General features: G+C 47.8%; 1 protein-coding gene across 1 annotated transcript in view; it reads right to left on the reverse strand.

The window, feature by feature from the left end:
• VSNL1 (visinin like 1) overlaps nt 1–21595 on the reverse strand; it is a 276191-nt gene that overhangs the window by 18678 nt on the left and 235918 nt on the right. Inside the window, exon 3 of the mRNA XM_063915355.1 lies at nt 21340–21555. Within this exon, the coding sequence (XP_063771425.1) occupies nt 21340–21555 (216 nt within the window). The remainder of the gene's footprint in view (nt 1–21339; nt 21556–21595) is intronic.

The raw sequence follows: 21595 nt of genomic DNA on the forward strand, positions 1-21595 counted from the left end.
ATTTTGGCCATTACCTTGGTAAATACCCTCGGTGCCGTGGACAGACCCAACGGCAACGTCTGACATTGGTAATGACAGTCCTGTACCACAAACCTGAGGTACTCCTGGTGAGGTGGGTACATGGGGACACCCTCTTCCAGGCTTGTAATAACCGCCCTAAGCGATTCCATCTTGAACTTGAACTTCCTCATATAAGTGTTCAAGAAATTTAAATTTAGGATGGGTCTCACCGAACCATCTGGTTTCGGTACCACAACGTTGTGGAATAGTAACCCCGCCCCTGTTGAAGGGGGGGTACCTTGATTATCACCTGCTGGAAGTACAGCTTGTGAATAGCGTCCAGTACTACCTCCCATTCTTTGGGAGCAGCCGGCAAGGCAGATTTGAGGTAACGGCGAGGGAGAGTGGCCTCCAACTCCAGCTTGTATCCCTGAGATACCACTTGTAGAACCCAGGGATCTACCTGTGAGCGAACCCACTGGTCGCTGAAGTTCCGGAGACGCACCTGGCTCCGCCTGTGGAGCCCCAGCGTCATGCGGTGGACTTAGAGGAAGCGGGGGGAGTATTTTAGTTCCAGGGAACTGGCTGTCTGGTGCAGCTTTTTCCCTCTTCCCCTGCCTCTGGGCAGAAAGGAAGCGCCTCTGACCTGCTTGCCTTTTTGCGGCCGAAAGGACTGTACCTGATAATACGGTGCTTTCTTAGGCTGTGAGGAAACCTGAGGTAAAAATGTCGACTTCCCAGCTGTTGCTGTGGATACTAGGTCCGAGAGACCCTCCGCAAACTATTCCTCACTCTTATAAGGCAAAACCTCCATGTGCCTTCACTTGTCCACTGCCGAGTCCATAATACTCTTCTGGCAGAAATGGACATTGCATTAATTTTAGATGCCAGCCGGCAGATATCCCTCTGTGCATCTCTCATATATAAGACCACGTCTTTAAAATGCTCTATGGTTAGCAAAATAGTATCCCTGTCTAATCTTTATCTGACAGGGTATCGGACCAAGCTGCTGCAGCACTACACACTGAAGCAATTGCAGGTCTCAGTATAATACCTGAGTGTGTATATACAGACTTCAGGATAGCCTCCTGCTTCTATCCGCAGGCTCCTTTAAGGCGGCCGTATCCTGAGACGGCAGTGCCACCTTTTTTGACAAGCGTGTGAGCGCCTTATCCACCCTAGGGGACGTCTCCCAACGTAACCTGTCCTTTGGCGGGAAAGGGTACGCCATCAGTAACTTTTTAGAAATCACTATTTTCTTATCGGGGGAAGCCCACGCTTCTTCACACACTTTATTCAATTCATCTGATGGGGGAAAAACCACTGGATGCTTTTTCTCCCCAATATATAATACCCTTTTTTGTGGTAACTGGGTTAATGTCAGAAATGTGCAACACAGTTTTCATTGCCGTAATCATACAACGGATGGCCCTTGTGGATTTTACATTTGTCTCATCGTCGTCTACACTGGAGTCAGACTCCGTGTCGACATCTGTGTCTGCCATCAGAGGTAGCGGGCGTTTTTTGAGCCCCTGATGGCCTTTGAGACGCCTGGGCAGGCACGGGCTGAGAAGCCGGCTGTCCCACTGCTGTACGTCATCTAGCCTTTTATGTAAAGGAGTTGACACTGTCGGTTAAAACCTTCCACATATCCACCCACTCTGGTGTCGACCCCGCAGGGGGTGACATCACACTTATCGGCACCTGCTCCGCCTCCATATAATCTTCCTCATCAATCATGTAGACACAGCCGTACCGACACACGCACACACACAGGGAATGCTCTGACTGAGGACAGGACCTCACAAAGTCCTTTGTGGAGACAGAGAGAGAGTATGCCAGCACACACCACAGCGCTATATATCACAGGGAGTAACACTTTTGTACTGAGTGATTTCTCCCTATAGCAGCTTTTTTACACAGTTTTTTGCGCCTAAATTTTGTGCCCCCCCTCTTTTTAACCCTTGATGCCTGGAAACTGCAGTGGAGAGCCTGGGGAGCTGTCTTCCAGCGGAGCTGTGAAGAAAATGGCGCCGGTGTGCTGAGGTAGATAGCCCCGCCCCTTTCTCGGCGGACTTCTCCCGCTTTTATATGTGTTGTATGGCGGGGGATTATGCACATATACAGTGTTATACACTGTATTATGTGCTTTTAGCCATGGTAAGGTACTCTAATTGCTGCCCAGGGCGCTCCCCCCCAGCGCCCTGCACCCATCAGTGACCGGAGTGTGTGGTGTGCAGAGGGAGCAATGGCGCACAGCTGCAGTGCTGTGCGCTACCTTAATGAAGACAGGAGTCTTCAGCCGCCGATTTTTCCACTTCTCTTCGTTCTTCTGGCTCTGCGAGGGGGACGGCGGCGCGGCTCTGGGACCCGGACGACCGAGGCTGGGCCTGTGTTCGATCCCTCTGGAGCTAATGGTGTCCAGTAGCCTAAGAAGCCCAAGCTAGCTGCAAGCAGGTAGGTTCGCTTCTCTCCCCTCTGTCCCACGAAGCAGTGAGTCTGTTGCCAGCAGATCTCACTGAACATAAAAAACCTAACAAATACTTTCTTTTTCTAGAAGCTCAGGAGAGCCCCTAGTGTGCAACCAGCTCGGCCGGGCACAGAATTCTAACTGAGGTCTGGAGGAGGGGCATAGAGGGAGGAGCCAGTGCACACCAGGTAGTCCTAATTCTTTCTTAGATGTGCCCAGTCTCCTTCGGAGCCCGCTATTCCCCATGGTCCTTACGGAGTTCCCAGCATCCACTAGGACGTCAGAGAAAAGTAGATTTACATGCAGTAGCTGTGGAAACCAGGTCCGTGAGACCTTCCCCAAATAAGTCCTCACCCTTGTAAGGCCAAAACCTCCATATGCCTCTGAGTCGGCATCACCCGTCCATTGGCGGGTCCACAGGGCTCGCCTAGCAGAAATCGCCATGGCGTTGGCTCTTGAACCCAGTAAGCTAACGTCTCTCTGAGCATCTCTCATATATAGGACAGCGTCTTTAATATGACCCAAGGTCAATAAAATGGTATCCTTATCCAGGGTATCAATTTCAGCAGACAAGGTATCTGTCCAAGCTGCCACAGCGCTACAAACCCAAGCCGACGCTATCACCGGTCTGAGCAAGGTACCAGTATGTGTATAAATCGACTTCAAGGTAGTCTCCTGCCTGCGATCAGCAGGATCCTTGAGGGCTGCGGTATCTTGAGACAGCAGCGCCACCTTTTTGGATAAGCGCGTTAACGCCTTGTCCACCCTGGGGGAGGATTCCCACCGTATCCTGTCCTTAGCCGGGAAAGGATACGCCATAAGAATCCTCTTGGGAATCTGCAGTTTCTTGTCTGGAGTTTCCCAAGCCCTTTCAAACAACTCATTTAGCTCATGAGAAGGGGGGAAAGTAACCTCAGGTTTCTTTTCTTTAAACATGTGGACCCTCGTGTCTGGGACAGAGGGGTCATCTGTGATATGCAACACATCTTTTATTGCAATAATCGTATAATGAATACTTTTTGCCAACTTTGGCTGCAACCTCGCATCATCGTAGTCGACACTGGAGTCAGAATCCGTGTCGGTATCAGTGTCTGCTACCTGGGATAGTGGGCGCTTCTGAGACCCAGAAGGGCCCTGTGACATAGTGAAAGGCAAGGATTGACTCCCTGCATTTTCCCTGGACTCTGCTTTGTCCAACCTCCTATGTAATAAATTCACATTTGCATTTAAAACATTCCACATATCCAACCAATCAGGTGTCGGCGTTGCCGACAGAGACACCACACTCCTTTGCTCCACCTCCTCCCAAAAAGAGCCTTCCGCTTCAGACATGCCGACACACACGTACCGACACCCACATACACTCAGGGAAATATCTAATCTGGAGACAGTTCCCCAAAAAGGCCCATTGGAGAGACAGAGAGAGAGTATGCCAGCACACACCCAGCGCCAAATGACCCTGGAAAAACAATTCCCAGATACACAGCGCTTTTTATATATGTATTCAATATACACTCACTGCGCCAAATATATGTGCTTCCCCCCTCTTTTTAAGCCCTCTGTCACCGTGTTCAGCAGGGGAAAATGGCGCTGGTTAGTGCTGTGGAATCAAGCTCCGCCCCCTCAGCGGCGGGCTTCAGTCCCGCTCAAAAATATAATACTGGCGGCGGTTCGTATATCTAATGCCTCTGCAGTATATATACTTCATATTGCCAGCCAAGAGGTTTTATTGCTGCCCAGGGCGCCCCCCCCCCTGCGCCCTGCACCCATCCGTGCCTGTAGTGTGTGTGTGTGTGTGTGTGTGTGTGTGTGTGTGTGTGTGTGAGCGAGCAATGGCGCGCAGCGTTACCTCAGTGAAGATCAGAAGTCTTCTGCCGCCTTTGAAGTCTTCTTTCTTCTTATACTCACCCGGCTTCTATCTTCCGGCTCTGTGAGGAGGACGGCGGCGCGGCTCCGGGACGAACCGCTAGGTGAGACCTGCGTTCTGACTCCCTCTGGAGCTAATGGTGTCCAGTAGCCTAAGAAGCAGAGCCTTGCATTTAAGTAGGTCTGCTTCTCTCTCCTCAGTCCCACGACGCAGGCTCCCTGAAAATAAAAAACCTAACAAAATTCTTTTTTTTCAGAGAAACTCAAGAGAGCTCCTCTATAATGCACCAAGTCTCCTCTGGGCACAGGATCTAACTGAGGTCTGGAGGAGGGGCATAGAGGGAGGAGCCAGTGCACACCCATTCTAAAGTTCTTTGTAGTGCCCATGTCTCCTGCAGAGCCCGTCTATACCCCATGCTCCTTACGGAGTCCCCAGCATCCTCTAGAACGTAAGAGAAAAATAACTGGTAATAAATAATAATAATAATACTACACCTAATCTCAATACGACTTACAACGCAAGACACCCAGCATGACTTATGGGCCCTACACACAGCGTGATGTGCCGCCAAGGTGCCGACGGCCGATACAGTCGATGGATGACCGGGGAGGGGATGGGGTGATGGGTCGGCCGTATCGGGTGAAGTCTCTTCACTCACCCGTCACCTAATATGTATGCAGGGCTATGGCTTGCATGCATATATGAGTCGGCACCAACGATGCACTAGCGCGGGGCTGCACATCGTTCTTCGTTGGTGCCTACAAACTGAAAGATATGAACGAGATCGTTCATATCTTTCAGTGTTATCGCTTAGTGTGTAGGGCCCTTTAGTTGCTATGTAGAGTCTTTTCGTTTACATTCTGTGTTTTATTCGCATCACAATGTGACACACTCCTCACAGCTTACGGTCGATGCCTGGCTGTGACTTTGGAGTTAGGGATCTATGTACGAAGTCTTGGATGGAGATAAAGTGGACTGAGATAAAGTACCAGCCAATCAGCTCCTAACTGCCATGTCACAGGCTGTGTTTGAAAAATGGCAGTTAGGAGCTGATTGGCTGGTACTTTATCTCCATCCGAGGCTTAGTAAATAGACCCCTTAGTATTAAACATGGACAAAATTGCAGATGAAGCTCAACGGAATTTGGCATAAGAAAATGCCACGTCTACTGCATCACAGCTTTTCCTGCACCATACAGGCTCATTCGCACACATACATGTACAAATGTTGTACAGCAATTCAGCAAAGTAGTTTTGTAGCTGTCTGTTTTTTTTATTTGTGCAAAAAAATATGACCGAAGTCATAACTTGTGAGGAAACATTTGTGCCTTGAATGCAGAACTCAATTGTACAACCTCGTGCATCAAATCACTGTAGTATTTCATCATTGATTGTAAGCATGCGAGCAGGACCCTTTAACCTCTCTCTCTCTGCCTGTTATTGCCCAGACTCGATTTACTACTGTATTGTTATCTATGGTAATGCACAATTGAATATGCTGGGGCTATATAAATAACTGTTAAAAAATAAACTGTTAACAATGCATATGGAGTGATTAAGTGCCTCAATTCATTTATATTGACATTGGCATACCAAATCACAGGCTGATATGGCAATCTTTCAAGAAAATTTGGTGTTCTGTGGTTATACAGAATATATGCTACGTATGCATTAATAGCAATAGATTTTTTTGTTTTACAGATGTGTCCTTATACATCTTTGATACAGTCATGCCAAACAGGTCTGGTATACAAGTTAGACCGCTAAAAGATAGACAATCAAAAGTCCGATAGGGTCACATTTTTTTTTTTGTGGTATTTTTTGTGTCACACTTTGGGCTCGGTGGCTCACTTGCCACAAGGTTACTAAAGGTAACAGTTGGTGACATGGATAGTAAATGGAAGAAAAAAGTTGGAAAAGCATGAAAAAACCCTAAAAAACATGTCGACCCTGTCGACATTTTGACTATCGACCTTTTGACCCTGTCAGACTTTTGACTGATGACCATATGGTGTCGACCTAATGACTGTCTATCTTTTCACTGACTATTTATCAACCACCTCTAACGCCAAACAGCCCCCACGCCAGTTCCGTGAGACTCTGCTAGCATCGGGCGTCTTTTTTGCTGAAATGCGTTTAAGTCGTAACACAATGAGTTTAGGACTCACAATGACACTGTGCAGAGTAATTTGATAAGTGACATTTGCATATCTGTGTGACTGAGTCTCCTTTTTTTCATGTCAAGTTCCAATGTGCTTCATATACAGACTCAGTCGCACGCAGATATAGCTGTGTCGCATATCTCCCCATGTCGCATTGCAACTTAAACGCATTTTTGCCAAAAACAAGATGTCCGACGCTAGCGGAGATACGCAGGATCTGTCAGCTGACCCGCGCAGGCATCTCCTGCTGCGTGGCGTATTGAGGAAAGCTGTATGAGACGACATACAGTGCATCCGGAAAGTATTCACAGCGCTTCACTTTCTCCACATTTTGTTATGTTACAGCCTTAGGGCCTAATTCAGATCTGATTGTAGATGTGCTAAATTTAGCACATCTACGATAGCACATCTACGATCATTTACTCTGACATGCGCGATGACGCCCAGCACGGGTCTAGTACGCCCGCATGTCTGGTTCTACCCCCTCCCCACCTCTCACACATTGGTGCAAAAGTATCGCACACCGATGATGCATTTGCACCCGGCGAGTAGCTCCCTGCCTGCGCAGCTCCTGTGATGTCACACCACTGCCGCTGCCCGCCCCCCAATGTTCCGGACACGCCTCCATTGTCCGGACCTTGCCCTGCCAATGGCGTTCTAATGCCGTTGGCACGCCCCGCGACTGCCTCTGCCTGTCAATCAGTCAGAGGCGATTGCCGCCCTGAGATGCTTTTAGCGTCTCACTGGGCTTCCGGGGTGCGCACACGCAGTGCACCCGCTGCGCGGGGACACTCCACTAACTAATTCAGACTGCGATTGCTGCCACTGCAGCGATGCAGTCTGAATTAACCCCATTATTCCAAACTGAAATAAATTAATTTTTTCCCTCGAAATTCTACACACAATACCCCATAATGACAACGTGTAAAAGTGTTTTTGATTTTTTGCAAATGTTTTAATAATAAAAAACTAAGAAATCACATGTACATAAGTATTCACAGTCTTTGTTCAATACTTTGTTGATGCACCTTTGGCAGCAATTACAGCCTCAAGTCTTTTGAATATGATGCCACAAGCTTGGCACCCCTATCTTTGGGCAGTTTCGCCCATTCCTCTTTGCAGCACTTCTCAAGCTCCATCAGGTAGGATGGGAAGCGTCGGTGCACAGCCATTTTCAGATCTTTTCAGAGATGTTCAATCGGATTCAAGTCTGGGCTATGGCTGGGTCACTCAAGGACATTCACAGAGTTGTCCTGAAGCCATTCCTTTGATATCTTGGCTGTGTGCTTAGGGTCATTGTCCTGCTAAAAGATGATCCGTTGCCCCAGTCTGAGGTCAAGAGCGCTCTGGAGCAGGTTTTCATCCAGGATGTCTCTGTACATTGCTGCATTCATCTTTCCCTCTATCCTGACTAGTCTCCCAGTTCCTGCCGCTGAAAAACATCCCCACAGCATGATGCTGCCACCACCATGCTTCACTGTGGGGATGATATTGACCTGGTGATGAGCGGTGCCTGGTTTCCTCCAACCATGACGCCTGACATTTACGCCAAAGAGTTCAATCTCTGTCTCATCAGACCAGAGAATTTTGTTTCTCATGGTCTGAGAGTCATTCAGGTGCATTTTGGCAAACTCCAGGCGGGCTGCCGTGTGCTTTTAAGGAATGGCTTCCGTCTGGCCGCTGTACCATACAGGCCTGATTGGTGGATTGCTGCAGAGATGGTTGTCCTTCTGGAAGATTCTCTTCTCTCCACAGAGGAATGCTGTAGCTCTGACCGAGTGACCATCGGCTTCTCGGTCACTTACCTAACTAGGGGGCTGATTCAGACCTGATCGCTGCTGTGCGTTTTCTCACAGGCTGCGATCAGGTCTGAACTGCGCATGCGTATGCACCGCAATGTGAAGGTGTGACGGACCGCAGCAACGGGGAGCGCCGGTCAGCGGCGGGATGGTGCTAAAAATCTGAATGCACCAGTGATCACAAGGAGAATGTCAGGAAGTGGGCGTTTGTGGGTGGCAACTGACCGTTTTTAAGGAGTGTCCGGAAAAACGCAAAAGGGACCAGGCATTTGGAGGGAGGGTTTCTGACGTCAGCTCCGGCCCCAATCATCGCAGCAGCACAGTAAGTCCTGGGCTGAGCAGAAACTGCACAAACTTATGGGTCTAATTCAGATCTGATCGCAGCAGCAAATTTGTTAAAAGTTGGGCAAAACCACGTGCACTGCAGGGGGGGGCAGATATAACATGTGCAGAGAGAGTTAGATTTGGGTGGGGTGTGTTAACTCGGATATTTAAATTGCAGTGTAAAAATAAAGCAGCCAGTATTTATCCTGCACAGAAACAAAATAACCCACCCAAATCTAACTCTCTCTGCAAATGTTATATCTGCCACAGCAGTGCACATGGTTTTGCCCAACTGGTAACAAATTTGCTGCTGCGACCAGATCTGAATTACCCCCCTATGTTTGTGCAGTACACATCCAACACCCTCCCCCTGTAGGCGGCGACTATCTGATCGCAGGGATTCAAAAAACGCACACTAGCGATCAGGTCTGAATTACCCCCTAGGTCCCTTCTTCCCCGATCACTCAGTTTAGAGGGCTGGCCAGCTCTGGGAAGAGTCCTGGTGGTTCCAAACTTACGGACATTTACGAACATTTACGGATGATAAAGTCCACTATGCTCATAGGGACCTTCAAAGCAGCAGATATTTTTCTGTACCCTTCCCCAGATTTGTGCCTCCAGACAATCCTGTCTCAGAGGTATACAGACAATTCCTTTGACTTCACGCTTGGTTTGTGCTCAGACATGCACTGTCAAGTGTTGGACCTTATAAAAGTGTGTGCCTTTCCAAATCATGGGGGTCATTCCGAGTTGTTTGCTAGCAGATTTCGGACGCAGCGCAACGATCAGGCAATAAAATCGGCACTTCTGCGCATGCGGCGCAATGCGCACGCGCGTCGTACTATTACAAAGAATTATGCAGTTTAACACAAGGTCTAGCGAAGCTTTTCAGTCGCACTGCTGGCCGCAGAGTGATTGACATGAAGTGGGCGTTTCTGGGTGTCAACTGACCGTTTTCAGGGAGTGTGCGGAAAAACGCAGGCGTAGCAGATAAAAACGCAGGCGTGGCTGGCCGAACACAGGGCGTGTTCGTGACGTCAAAACAGGAACTGAATAGTTTGAAGTGATCGCAAGCTAGGAGTAGGTCTGGAGCTACTCTGAAACTGCACAAAATTATTTTGTAGCCGCTCTGCGATACTTTCATTCGCACTTCTGTTAAGCTAAAATACACTCCCAGTGGGAGGCGGCATAGCGTTTGCACGGCTGCTAAAAACTGCTAGCGAGCGAACAACTCGGAATGACCACCCATGTCACTTGACTGAATTTACCACAGGTGGACTCCAATTAAGCTGTAGGAACATCTCAAGGATGATCAGTGAAAACACATACCTCCCAACATGACCCTCTCCAGGAGGGACACAATGCTCTGCTTCTGGACTTTTCCCTTTCTCTATGATTGCTGGCACCTGTTTTGAACAGGTTAATGGATAATAAAGGTGTTTCAGCACAGGTGATGGCAATCACAAATTAAGAGGGAAGTGCAGGAGCAGAGTGTTCTGTCCCTCCTGGAGAGGGTCATGTTGGGAGGTATGGAAACAGGATACACATGAGCTCAATTTTGAGCTTCATGGCAAAGGCTGTGAATACTTATGTACATGTGATTTCTTAGTTTTTTATTTTTAATGTGCAAAAATCACAAAAAAAACTTTTTTCATGTTGGCATTATGGGATACTGAGGGTAATTCCAAGTTGATCGCAGCAGGAAATTTTTTAGCAGTTGGGCAAAACCATGTGCACTGCAGGGGGGCAGATATAACATGTGCAGAGAGAGTTAGATTTGGGTGTGGTGAGTTCAATCAGTGTAAAAATAAAGCAGCCAGTATTTACCCTGCACAGAAACAAAATAACCCACCCAAATCTAACTCTCTCTGCACATGTTATATCTGCCCCCCCTGCAGTGCACATGGTTTTGCCCAACTGCTAAAAAATTTCCTGCTGCAATCAACTTGGAATTACCCCCTCTGTGTGTAGAATTTTGAGGGGAAAATGAATTAATTACATTTTGGAATAAGGCTGTAACACAACAAAATGTGGAAAAAGTGAAGCGCTGTGAATACTTTCCAGATGCACTGGATCTGCATGATCCTCTTATTGCTAATAATTATATGTAGCAGACAGTAAAAAGACTTATTATTATTCAGAGGCTTCCTTGTAGTTATTTACTTATTGCAGATATCAAAATAATTATTCCCGAACTAGGGTAGCGAGTCTTTGTTTTTAGCCTTTTCGTTTACACAAAATGTGTGATGTCCCCAATGCCATCCTGCCCCTCTGTGCACTCTCCAGTGTAACTGTGCACACAGCTTACACAGGGGACTATTTATCATGACTATGGGCCTGATTCAGATTAGCATATAAACCAGATGGTTTACACCTGCTGCTGTTACTTGTACGGTATGGCACAGCCGCTTGGAATCATGCAGCCACCAAATACCCTTTGCCAGTTGCGCAGAGCATTGGTTGAATGGGTTGCGTGCGTTAGGTCGACATGCATTGGGTCGACCACTAAACGTCAACATGCATTATGTCGACGGGGTGTCTAGGTCGACGTGTGCAAGGTCGACAGGTCAAAAGGTCGACATGAGTTTTACAAAAAGTTTTTTTTTTTTTCCTTTTGCATACTTTTTTTTGTGTAAACTGTTTTTATTAGTCAAAGCAGTATTCAAAAACATTACAGAAACATTTTCAAAAACAAAAGGAGGGCATACAAAAATATCGCGTAGCATATATTCATCAGTACACCACACATAGAGCGCCCTTAGTAGAAAAATATCTGTCTGCATTTCTAACAACATTAAAGCTTATAAAAGAAGAGCATAATATCAAAACAGCATCAATGAATGGGAAAGAGAAAAAAGAGAGAGAGGAGAAGAGGAAAAGAGGATAAGTAAGGGAAGGTTGGGGTGGGCATGGTCAGGTGTGACAGTCTGCGTAGTGCGGGCAGACTATTTGGGGAGCGTATGGGCGTTCCCCACCAATCCTGAGTCTGGGCCACAGTACAGAAACAACATTGTCGGAATATGAGTATGGGTATGAATAATGATATAGGTATGGATATGGGCCTGTTTACCAACATGAGGGGGGTTATGTCGCAATATAGGACCGATACTGCGATGTGTCCTTAAAGTCGTACCAGGGAAACCAAATAGCTATGAAGTTAACTGTTTTCCCAGATGAGAAGGAAACCAGGTCTTCCATGTCCAAGAAGTGATCAATCTTTGTGAACCACATTTTAATTGAGGGTGGAGATGTGGATCTCCGAAGAATTGGGATCACCGCTTTAGCAGCGTTGCAAAGGTGTCTTAACAGGGAATGTTTGTAGGAGTGTGACCCTGCGGGGGTGTGATTAAGGAGCCAGAAATCTGGGTCTTTCGGGATTTCGTCACCCACTATCTGTTCGGTGCATTTAAATACCTCTGCCCAGAATGGAGTTATAAGAGGGCAATCCCACCAAATATGTATAAAACTCCCTGGGGCATTTTTGCATCTCCAACACATATTCGAAAGAGAGGGAAACATTTTATTGAGAACACGAGGGGTCCTATACCACCTATATATAAGTTTATAAAGGGTCTCTAGTGTCGAGATGCATAAAGAACTCGCCTGAGCGTTCTTAAACACGGATTCCCAGTTAATTTGAGTAGGTAGCCCCGACAATTCCCTCTCCCAGGAAGCCAAAAAGGCAGGAGGTTGTGGGAAGAAATTTTCCATAATCAACGTATAGATTTGTGAAATAGTATGCGTGGGTGAACTGGGGGAGATACATAGTTTCTCAAACCCAGTGAGGTCCCTAGTTACGTCAGAGAAGTTCTTAGGAGATGATATAAAATGGTGGACCTGCAGGAACCTCCAAAACTCAGCACTGTGTAGGTTCCAAGAGGATTGAACATCTGAAAAAGAGCGCACCCCACCCGAGCTCACCAACTGACCGACTCTAAAGATCCCAGCCTCTGCCCATGGGGCGAAAGCAGTCCCTTGAAGGCCAGGGGCAAATTCGGAGTTATAGAGAAAAGAGGTTAAGGGGGACCATTTGGAGGATATATGACTCTGGGATCTCAGCTTGGTCCATAATCTGAGCGTGGGAGAGACCGTGGGGTGTGACACCTTCGGGAGGGTAGGAAGCCAAGGTGCAATTTCAATATAATGTGGGAGACAGCCCTCCTCTAGGAGGACCCATTGTTTGCGGTCCTTGGCACGTGTCCATTCCAGTATCCTATTCAGGTGTACCGCGTGGTAATAGTTAGGGATATGTGGGAGTTGTTGCCCCCCTTGATGTTTTCTCCTGAACAAAATGTCATGTTTAAATCTAGGTGTATTACCACCCCATACAAATGTACGGATAAGCCTCTGGACATCCCGAAGCCATAGCAGGGGGATGTGTATCGGAAGGGTCTGGAGAAAGAATAAAATCCTGGGGAGGGCATTCATTTTAACTACGTTGATCCTTCCGAACCAGGACAGTCTCAGTTTTTTCCATAACAGGAAGTCTAAACGAAGCCTAGACAATAAGGGTTTAAAATTTAGGGAGAACACTTTGGATAAGTCATTGGTCAGTAACACCCCCAAATATTTTAATTTATGATCATGCCAGGTGAAGGGGAAGGCTTGTTTCAGGCTTTCTACTATAGCAGGAGGTGTAGTTAAGTTCATGGCAATAGATTTGGAATAATTTATTTTGAAGTTAGAGAGGACTCCAAACTTCTCAAACTCCGCCATTAAGTTTGGCAAAGAGGTGACCGGATTCGTGATTATTGCGAGTAGATCATCTGCATATAATGCCAGTTTGTATTCGGTCTCCCTTACCAACAAGCCCAAAATATTTGGGTTAGCCCTAATGCTTCGGGCTAGTGTTTCCATGCAAAGGACAAAGAGCAATGGGGATAGCGGGCATCCCTGTCGCGTACCGTTGAAAATTGGAAAGGAGTCAGAAAGGGAGCCATTAATCCTAATTTTGGCGGATGGGGAGGAATAGAGGGATAGGATTCTGTGAAGACAGACGTTACCAAGTCCCAGATGTCTCAATATACCGGTCAAAAAATCCCAGTCCACTCTGTCAAAAGCTTTTTCTGCATCAGTCGCCTTTTTCATACTTTACGATCCACGTAGACTACTAATGGGAACGGTAACCTGTGCCAAGCGCAGTGGTAGCGGAGCTCGGCACCTTGCCCGAAGCATGGCGAGTGAAGTGAGCCATGCGAGGTAGGAACGGTGCACTGATTGGGGTTACCCGTCACTGTACGAAGAAAACAACACCAAAAACAGTCAAAAAAAATCCATGTCGACCTTTTGATCTGTCGACCTTGCACGTGTCGTCCTAAAGACCCTGTCGACTTAGTGCATGTCGACCTTTAGTGATCAACCCAATGCATGTCGACCTAATGTGAAGGCCCCATTGCAAGAAATTGCACATGCACAGGACTGAAAGACCACGCATTTAGGGAAGCCAGTCCCTGGATTCCCGGGATTCAGGCATTCATGGCGCCCACAGGAAAAATATAAAAAGACACTCAGTGCCCCAAAATAAGACTTTCACTGTCCACCACCCCCATACCCTCCAACATTTTACACATAAAAATGGGTACAAATTCAAAAAGGGGGCGTGGTCACTGGTAAAGGGTTCTTATACTTTCAATGGAAGTTTGGAGAGCCAAAAATCTGTATAGACCATAAAAAAAAAGGTACTGTACCTGCCAAAAAGGTACAGCTGGACGGTATGCGCCCCCCCCTACTGAAGAATGACCCTGACCTCACCTCCTGGCTGTCACTCTCAGGCTCTTCACCAGACATCAGGCTGCAGCCAGTGGAAGGAAAGTTGCTCCGCCTCCCAGTCCCTCCTATATCCTAAGGCTGCCTCAGTCGAGTTCACACTGTCTGGTTACAGAGTGCACTGTGTGGGCTGGAAACTGGCAAACGACTGCGTAACCTATGACGTCACACCACCACACTGTCGTTATAGGTCACAGCCCAGGTTGCTGCAAGAGCTCAGCACTGCACGGGCCAGAAGAACAAGCAGCACTGCAGGTAATTACATGCTCCACTGGCCACTGCTGAGGATGCCTCGCGTACATGTTTAATCCTGAAATCCCACGATTTGTGCCTCCAATCCCTGGATTATAATCCTGTGCTCTTTGAAACTACATCCCGGGATTTCGCTGATCGTGATCCTGGGATTGGCTCCCCTACACACGTCCAGTAAATAGGATTTTAATACCTACCGGTAAATCCTTTTCTCTTAGTCCGTAGAGGATGCTGGGGATGCTTCAAGAACCATGTGGTATAGATGGGATCCGCAGGCGACATGGGCACTTTAAGACTTTAAATGGGTGTGAACTGGCTCCTCCCTCTATGCCCCTCCTCCAGACTCCAGTTATAAGAACTGTGCCCAGGGAGACGGACATTTAGAGGAAAAGGATTTATTGTTAAACTAAGAGTGAAATACATACCAGCTCACACCACAAACACGCCGTACAACATGGCATTAGCAAAAAAAACTGTTAATGGCACGTACAAAATCAGCAACAGGCTGACCAAAACTGAAACACTACCTTTGTGTAACACAAGCAATAACTATTAAACAAGTACTGCAGATAGTGTCCGCACAGGGACGGGCGCCCAGCATCCTCTACGGACTAAGAGAAAAGGATTACCGGTAGGTATTAAAAATCCTATTTTCTCATACTTCCTAGAGGATGCTGGGGATGCTTCAAGAACCATGGGGTTTATACCAAAGCTCTAGAACGGGCGGGAGAGTGCGGATGACTCTGCAGCACCGATTGACCAAACAAGAGGTCCTCCTCAGCCAGGATATCAAACTTGTAAAACTTCGCAAAGGTGTTTGATCCCGACCAAGTAGCAGCTCGGCAAAGCTGTAATGCCGAGACCCCTCGGGCAGCCGCCCAGGATGAGCCCACCTTCCTGGCAGAAAGGCCCTTCACCGATTTCGGTAACGGCAATCCTGCCGTAGAATGAGCCTGCTGAATCGTATTACAGATCCAGCGTGCAATAGTTTGCTTGGAAGCAGGAGCCCCAATCTTGTTGGGAGCCCACAGGACTAACAGAGCCTCTGTTTTCCTAATCTGCGCCGTTCTGGCGATATAGATTTTCAAAGCTCTGACCACATCAAGAGACTTCGATTCCGCCAAGGCGTCAGTAGCCACTGGCACCACAATAGGCTGGTTCACGTGAAACGATGAAACCAGTTTTCATAGAAATTGCTGACGAGTTCTCAACTCCGCTCTATCTGCATGGAATATCAAATAGTGGCTTTTGTGAGACAAAGCCGCCAATTCAGACACCTGCCTTGCGGATGCCAAGGCCAACAGCATGACCACTTTCCAAGTAAGGAATTTCAACTCAACCTTACGCAAAGGTTCAAACCAATGAGATTGCAGGAATTGCAACACCACATTAAGATCCCATGCTGCCACTGGGGGCACAAAGGGAGGATGGATGTGCAGCACGCCCTTCACGAAGGTCTGAACTTCTGGAAGGGAGGCCAATTCTTTCTGAAAGAAAATAGATAAGGCCGAAATTTGTACTTTAATGGAGCCTAACTTTAGGCACGCATCCACACCTGCTTGTAAAACATGGAGCAAACGCCCCAGCTGAAATTCTTCCGTAGGAGCCTTCTTGGATTCACACCAAGACACATATTTTCTCCAAATATGGTGGTAATGCTTCGCCGTTACTTCTTTTCTAGCCTGAAGTAGAGTGGGAATGACTTCACTGGGAATACCCTTTCGGGCTAGGATTTGGCGTTCAACCGCCATGCCGTCAAACGTAGCCATGGTAAGTCTTGATACACGCACGGCCCTTGCTGTAACAGGTCCTCTCGTAGAGGAAGAGGCCAGGGATCTTCTATGAGTAATTCTTGAAGATCTGGATACCAAGCCCTCCTTGGCCAGTCCGGAACAATGAGGATCGCCTGAACCTTTGTTCTTCTTATGATCTTTATCACATTCGGAATGAGTGGAAGTGGAGGGAACACATAGACCGACTGAAACACCCACGGTGTCACCAGGGCGTCCACCGCTATTGCTTGAGGGTCCCTCGACCTGGAACAATATCTCTGAAGTTTCTTGTTGAGGCGAGACGCCATCATATCTATTTGAGGAATTCCCCAAAGACTTGTTACTTCTGCAAAGATCTCTTGATGAAGACCCCACTCTCCTGGATGGAGATCGTGTCTGCTGAGGAAGTCTGCTTCCCAGTTGTCCACTCCTGGAATGAAGACTGCTGACAGAGCGCTTGCATGTTTCTCCGCCCAGCGAAGAACTTTTGCGGCCTCCGCCATCGCCGCTCTACTCTTTGTTCTGCCCTGGCGGTTTATGTACGCCACTGCTGTTACGTTGTCTGACTGAATCAAGACGGGCAGCCCGCGAAGAAGATGTTCCGCTTGCCGAAGGCCGTTGGAAATGGCCCTTAATTCCAGAATGATGATGTGGAGACAAGTTTCCTGGCTTGACCATTTTCCCTGGAAATTTTCCCCCTGTGTGACTGCTCCCCAGCCTCGGAGACTTGCATCCGTGGTCACCAGGATCCAATCCTGGACCCCGAACCTGCGCCCCTCTAGGAGGTGAGAACTGTGCAGCCACCACAGGAGAGAGATTCTGGTCCTGGAAGATAGGATTATTTTCCGGTGCATGTGGAGGTGAGACCCGGACCACTTGTCCAACAGGTCCCATTGAAACACCCTGGCATGGAACCTGCCAAACTGAATGGCCTCGTAGGCCACCACCATCTTCCCCAGCAACCAAGTGCATTGAAGAATCGACACTCTTGCCGGTTTCAGAATCTGTTTTACCATGTTCTGTATTTCTAGAGCCTTTTCCACTGGAAGAAAAACTCTCTGTAAGTCTGTATCCAGAATCATACCTAAGAACGACAGCCGTGTTGTCGGAACTGTGATTTTGGCAAGTTTAGGAGCCAACCATGTTGTTGCAGAATTGTCAAGGAGAGCGTAACGTTTTCAGTAAACGCTCCTTGGATCTCGCCTTTATAAGGAGATCGTCAAAGTACGGGATAATTGTGATTCCCTGTTTGCGCAGGAGAATCATAATTTCCGCCATAACCTTGGTGAAAATCCTCGGAGCCGTGGACAGACCAAACGGCAAAGTCTGAAATTGGTAATGACAATCCTGAACAGCAAACCTCAGATAAGCCCGATGTGGAGGATATATGGGGACGTGTAAGTAGGCATCTTTTATGTCGACTGACACCATAAAATCCCCCTCCTCCAGCAAGGAGATCACTGCTCGGAGAGATTCCATCTTGAATTAGAATTTTTATAGATAGAAATTGAGGGATTTTAGGTTCAGAATCAGTCTGACTGAGCCATCCGGCTTCAGGACCACGAACAGGCTCGAATAAAAGCCTTATCCCTGTTGCGACGGGGGCACCGTGACAATGACTTGATTTTGACACAGCTTTAGTATCGCAGCGCAGACTACCTCTCTTTCTGGAAGAGAAGCTGGCAAGGCCGATTTGAAAAATCGGTGAGGGGCACGTCTTGAAACTCCAATTTGTAACCTTGGGTTACTATTTCTAATACCCAAGGATCCAGGGCCGAGCGAACCGAGACCTGACTGAAGCGTTGGAGACGTGCCCCCACCGGTGCGGACTCCCGCAGAGGAGCCCCAGCATCATGCGGTGGATTTGGTAGAAGCTGGGGAGGACTTCTGCTCTTGGGAACTTGCCACAGCCTGTGACCTTTTTCCCCTTCCTCTTCCTCTCGTAGCAAGGAAGGAAGACCCTCGTCCTTTTTTGTATTTATTGGGTCGAAAGGACTGCATCTGATAGTGGGGCGTTTTCTTTTGTTGTGCAGGAACATAAGATAGGAACGATGACTTACCCGCGGTAGCCGTAGAGACCAGGTCAGTGAGGCCATCACCAAACAAGACACTACCGTTGAACGGCAGAGACTCCATAGTCTTTTTAGAGTCAGCATCAGCATTCCATTGATGAATCCACAATGCCCTCCTAGCCGAGACTGCCATGGCATTGGCCCTTGATCCCAAAAGGCCAATATCCCTCGCAGCTTCCTTTAGATAGGCTGCAGCGTCCCTGATATGATCCAGTGTCAAAAGCACGCTATCCCTGTCCAGGGAATCCATATCAGATGACAAGTTATCCGCCCACTTTTCAATGGCGCTACTCACCTGCCACGGCAGGCCTGAGCAATGTACCTGTAGTGACATAAATGGATTTTAGTGTATTTTCCTGCTTACGATGCGCCGGATCCTTTAGGGCTGCCGTGTCAGAAGACGGAAGCGCCACCTTTTTGGACAGCCGCGATAGAGCTTTGTCCACCGTGGGGGTCGACTCCCACTTTTCCCTGTCCCCAGAGGGGAACGGATATGCCACCGGAATTCTCTTGGGAACCTGTGACTTCTTGTCAGGATTTTCCCAAGCTTTTTCAAAAAGAGCGTTCAGTTCATGAGAGGGAGGAACGTAACCTCAGGCTTCTTTCCCTTAAACATGCAGACCCTAGTATCAGGAACAGCAGGGTCCTCCGTGATATGTAATACGTCTTTTATCGCCACAATCATGTACTGAATGCTCTTAGCCAGTTTAGGATTCAACCTGGCATCCCTATAGTCGACACTGGAATCAGAGTCCGTGTCGGTATCTGTATCCGCTATCTGGGTAAACGCACGCTTCTGTGACCCCAAGGGGGTCTGTACTTGTGATAATGCTTCCTCCATGGATTTTCTCCATGTCTGGTTCTGAGACTCAGATTTATTTAATCTTTTATTCAAAGGAACCACATTTGCATTCAAAATACTCAACATGTTTACCCAATCAGCCGTCGGCGGTGCCGACAGTCACTCCCACAGTTTTTTCTGTCCCCACACCAGACTCCTCCTGGGAAGAGCACTCTGCCTCAGACATGTCGACACCCACGTACCGACACCCGCAACCACACTGGGATATAGGGGACAGACCCACAGCAAAGTCTGTTAGAGAAACACAGAGGGAGTGTGCCAGCTCACAACCCAGCGCCTATCCCAGTACTGAAACTATTAAAACAATGCCTCAGACCTGTTAGCGCTTTTATAATAATAAAAAACAGCACCAAATTACTGTGTGTCCCCCTCCCCCTCCCATTTTGCACCCTGTTACTTGTACAGCAGTGTAGGAGGTCAGGACCAGCACCTCTGCAGCTCTGGAAGAGAAAATGGCGCTGGTTAGAGCTGTGAGGGCTAAGCCACGCCCCCTCAACAGCGCACTTCAGTCCCGCTAATTTGTAAATCTTTATACTGGCGGGGGTCCGGTTTTAGTGCCCAGGCACTGTAAACCACTTTTGCCAGTCTTATAATGGAGGTTCCTGTTGCCCAGGGCGCCCCCTTGTGCCCTGCACCCTGTAGTGCCGCTGTGTGTGTGTGGGAGCATGCGCAGTACCTCAAAGACCCTGAAGTCTTCTGCCGTCACTGAAATCTTCTGTTCTTCTTCGATTCACCTGTCTTCTGACTTCTGGCTCTGCAAGGGGGGTGACGGCGCGGCTCCGGGAATGAGAATCTAGGCGTACCTAGCGATCAGACCCTCTGGAGCTAATGGTGTCCAGTAGCCTAAGAAGCAGAGCATTTAAACTCACAGAAGTACTGTAGGTCTGCCTCTCTCCCCTCACTCCCATGATGCAGGGAGCCTGGTGCCAGCAGGTCTCCCTGAAAATAATAAACCTAACATAAGTCTTTTTCTGAGAAACTCTGGAGAGCTCCTCAGTGTGCATCGTCTCACTGGGCACATAATCTAACTGGAGTCTGGAGGAGGGGCATAGAGGGAGGAGCCAGGTCACACCCATTTAAAGTCTTAAAGTGCCCATGTCTCCTGCGGATCACGTCTATACCCCATGGTTCTTGAAGCATCCCCAGGATCCTCTAGGACGTATGAGAAAATGGTTTAGCTTTAATAGATACGGCGCATGCTTAGTACATGTTCTGCTAATCATGGATGTGGGTGGGATGGGAAGCTGGAATATCGCCGTCTGAGGTGGTGCTATGTTTCACTAAAACTGTGAAAAAATTAGCTTTACACTGTTTGTTAAATTGCACAGGAATTCAGCCATGATGTTCACATGTTCTAAATGTCGACTTTGCCGTTATGTCAACGTAATCATAATACTGACATGGTCATTAAGTGGACATTGCGCATGCTGACGGTACGTTTCAGTGCTAGATTTAGGGTAAGGCTTAAATTGTGAAAAATGGTATGTCAACATGCCGACACGCACGTCAACACTAGTGTTGGCATTATGACAATGATAAAACTCTGATGTCGACACAATATACCATACCTGCTAACTCGCAGCAGCTCCCATAACAGGCTATGAGGACGTGGTAAACAGAGACGTCATGAGAAAGAAATAAGTTCTCCGCAATAACCCTTTTGATAAATGGTAGGAAGAAAATAAGGGGCCTTTCCTATGCTGCAAATGATGGAAAAAGGGAATCGTGGCATCCGTGTGTGCCCGAGGGCATGGGACGGCTAAACAGGGACAAATGTGATCACTTTTATTTATTCCTTTTCCATTATGTAATAAAATAAAGTCCAACGGTGCGATATAACGCGCAATGTAGCAGATGAGAGCCATCTCAATTTCATTTCAGACTGCGCCCATGTGACTTCCTCCTGGGACGGCGCTATACTGAGCGCTGTCACTTGGGCTGCACCAGGCAATGACGTGCATTACAGTATAGCAGGGAACTCGGTGCTCACTAACCTCGATAATCTCCAGCATTTCCACTCGGGTGATTTTACCATCGCCGTCCAGGTCGTACATATTAAAAGCCCAATTTAGTTTCTGTTCAAAACTTCCCCTTGAAGTGATGGACAGCGCACATATAAACTCTCTGAAGTCGATGGTCCCATCTCCGTTCTTATCGAAGGTTCTGAAAGCGTGTTGGGCGAATTTTGATGCGTCTCCGTATGGGAAAAACTGAAAAAAAGAGAAAGAAAACTGGATATTAATCTCGTAC

Source organism: Pseudophryne corroboree, chromosome 4 (assembly GCF_028390025.1).
Source record: "Pseudophryne corroboree isolate aPseCor3 chromosome 4, aPseCor3.hap2, whole genome shotgun sequence".
NCBI lineage: Eukaryota > Metazoa > Chordata > Amphibia > Anura > Myobatrachidae > Pseudophryne > Pseudophryne corroboree.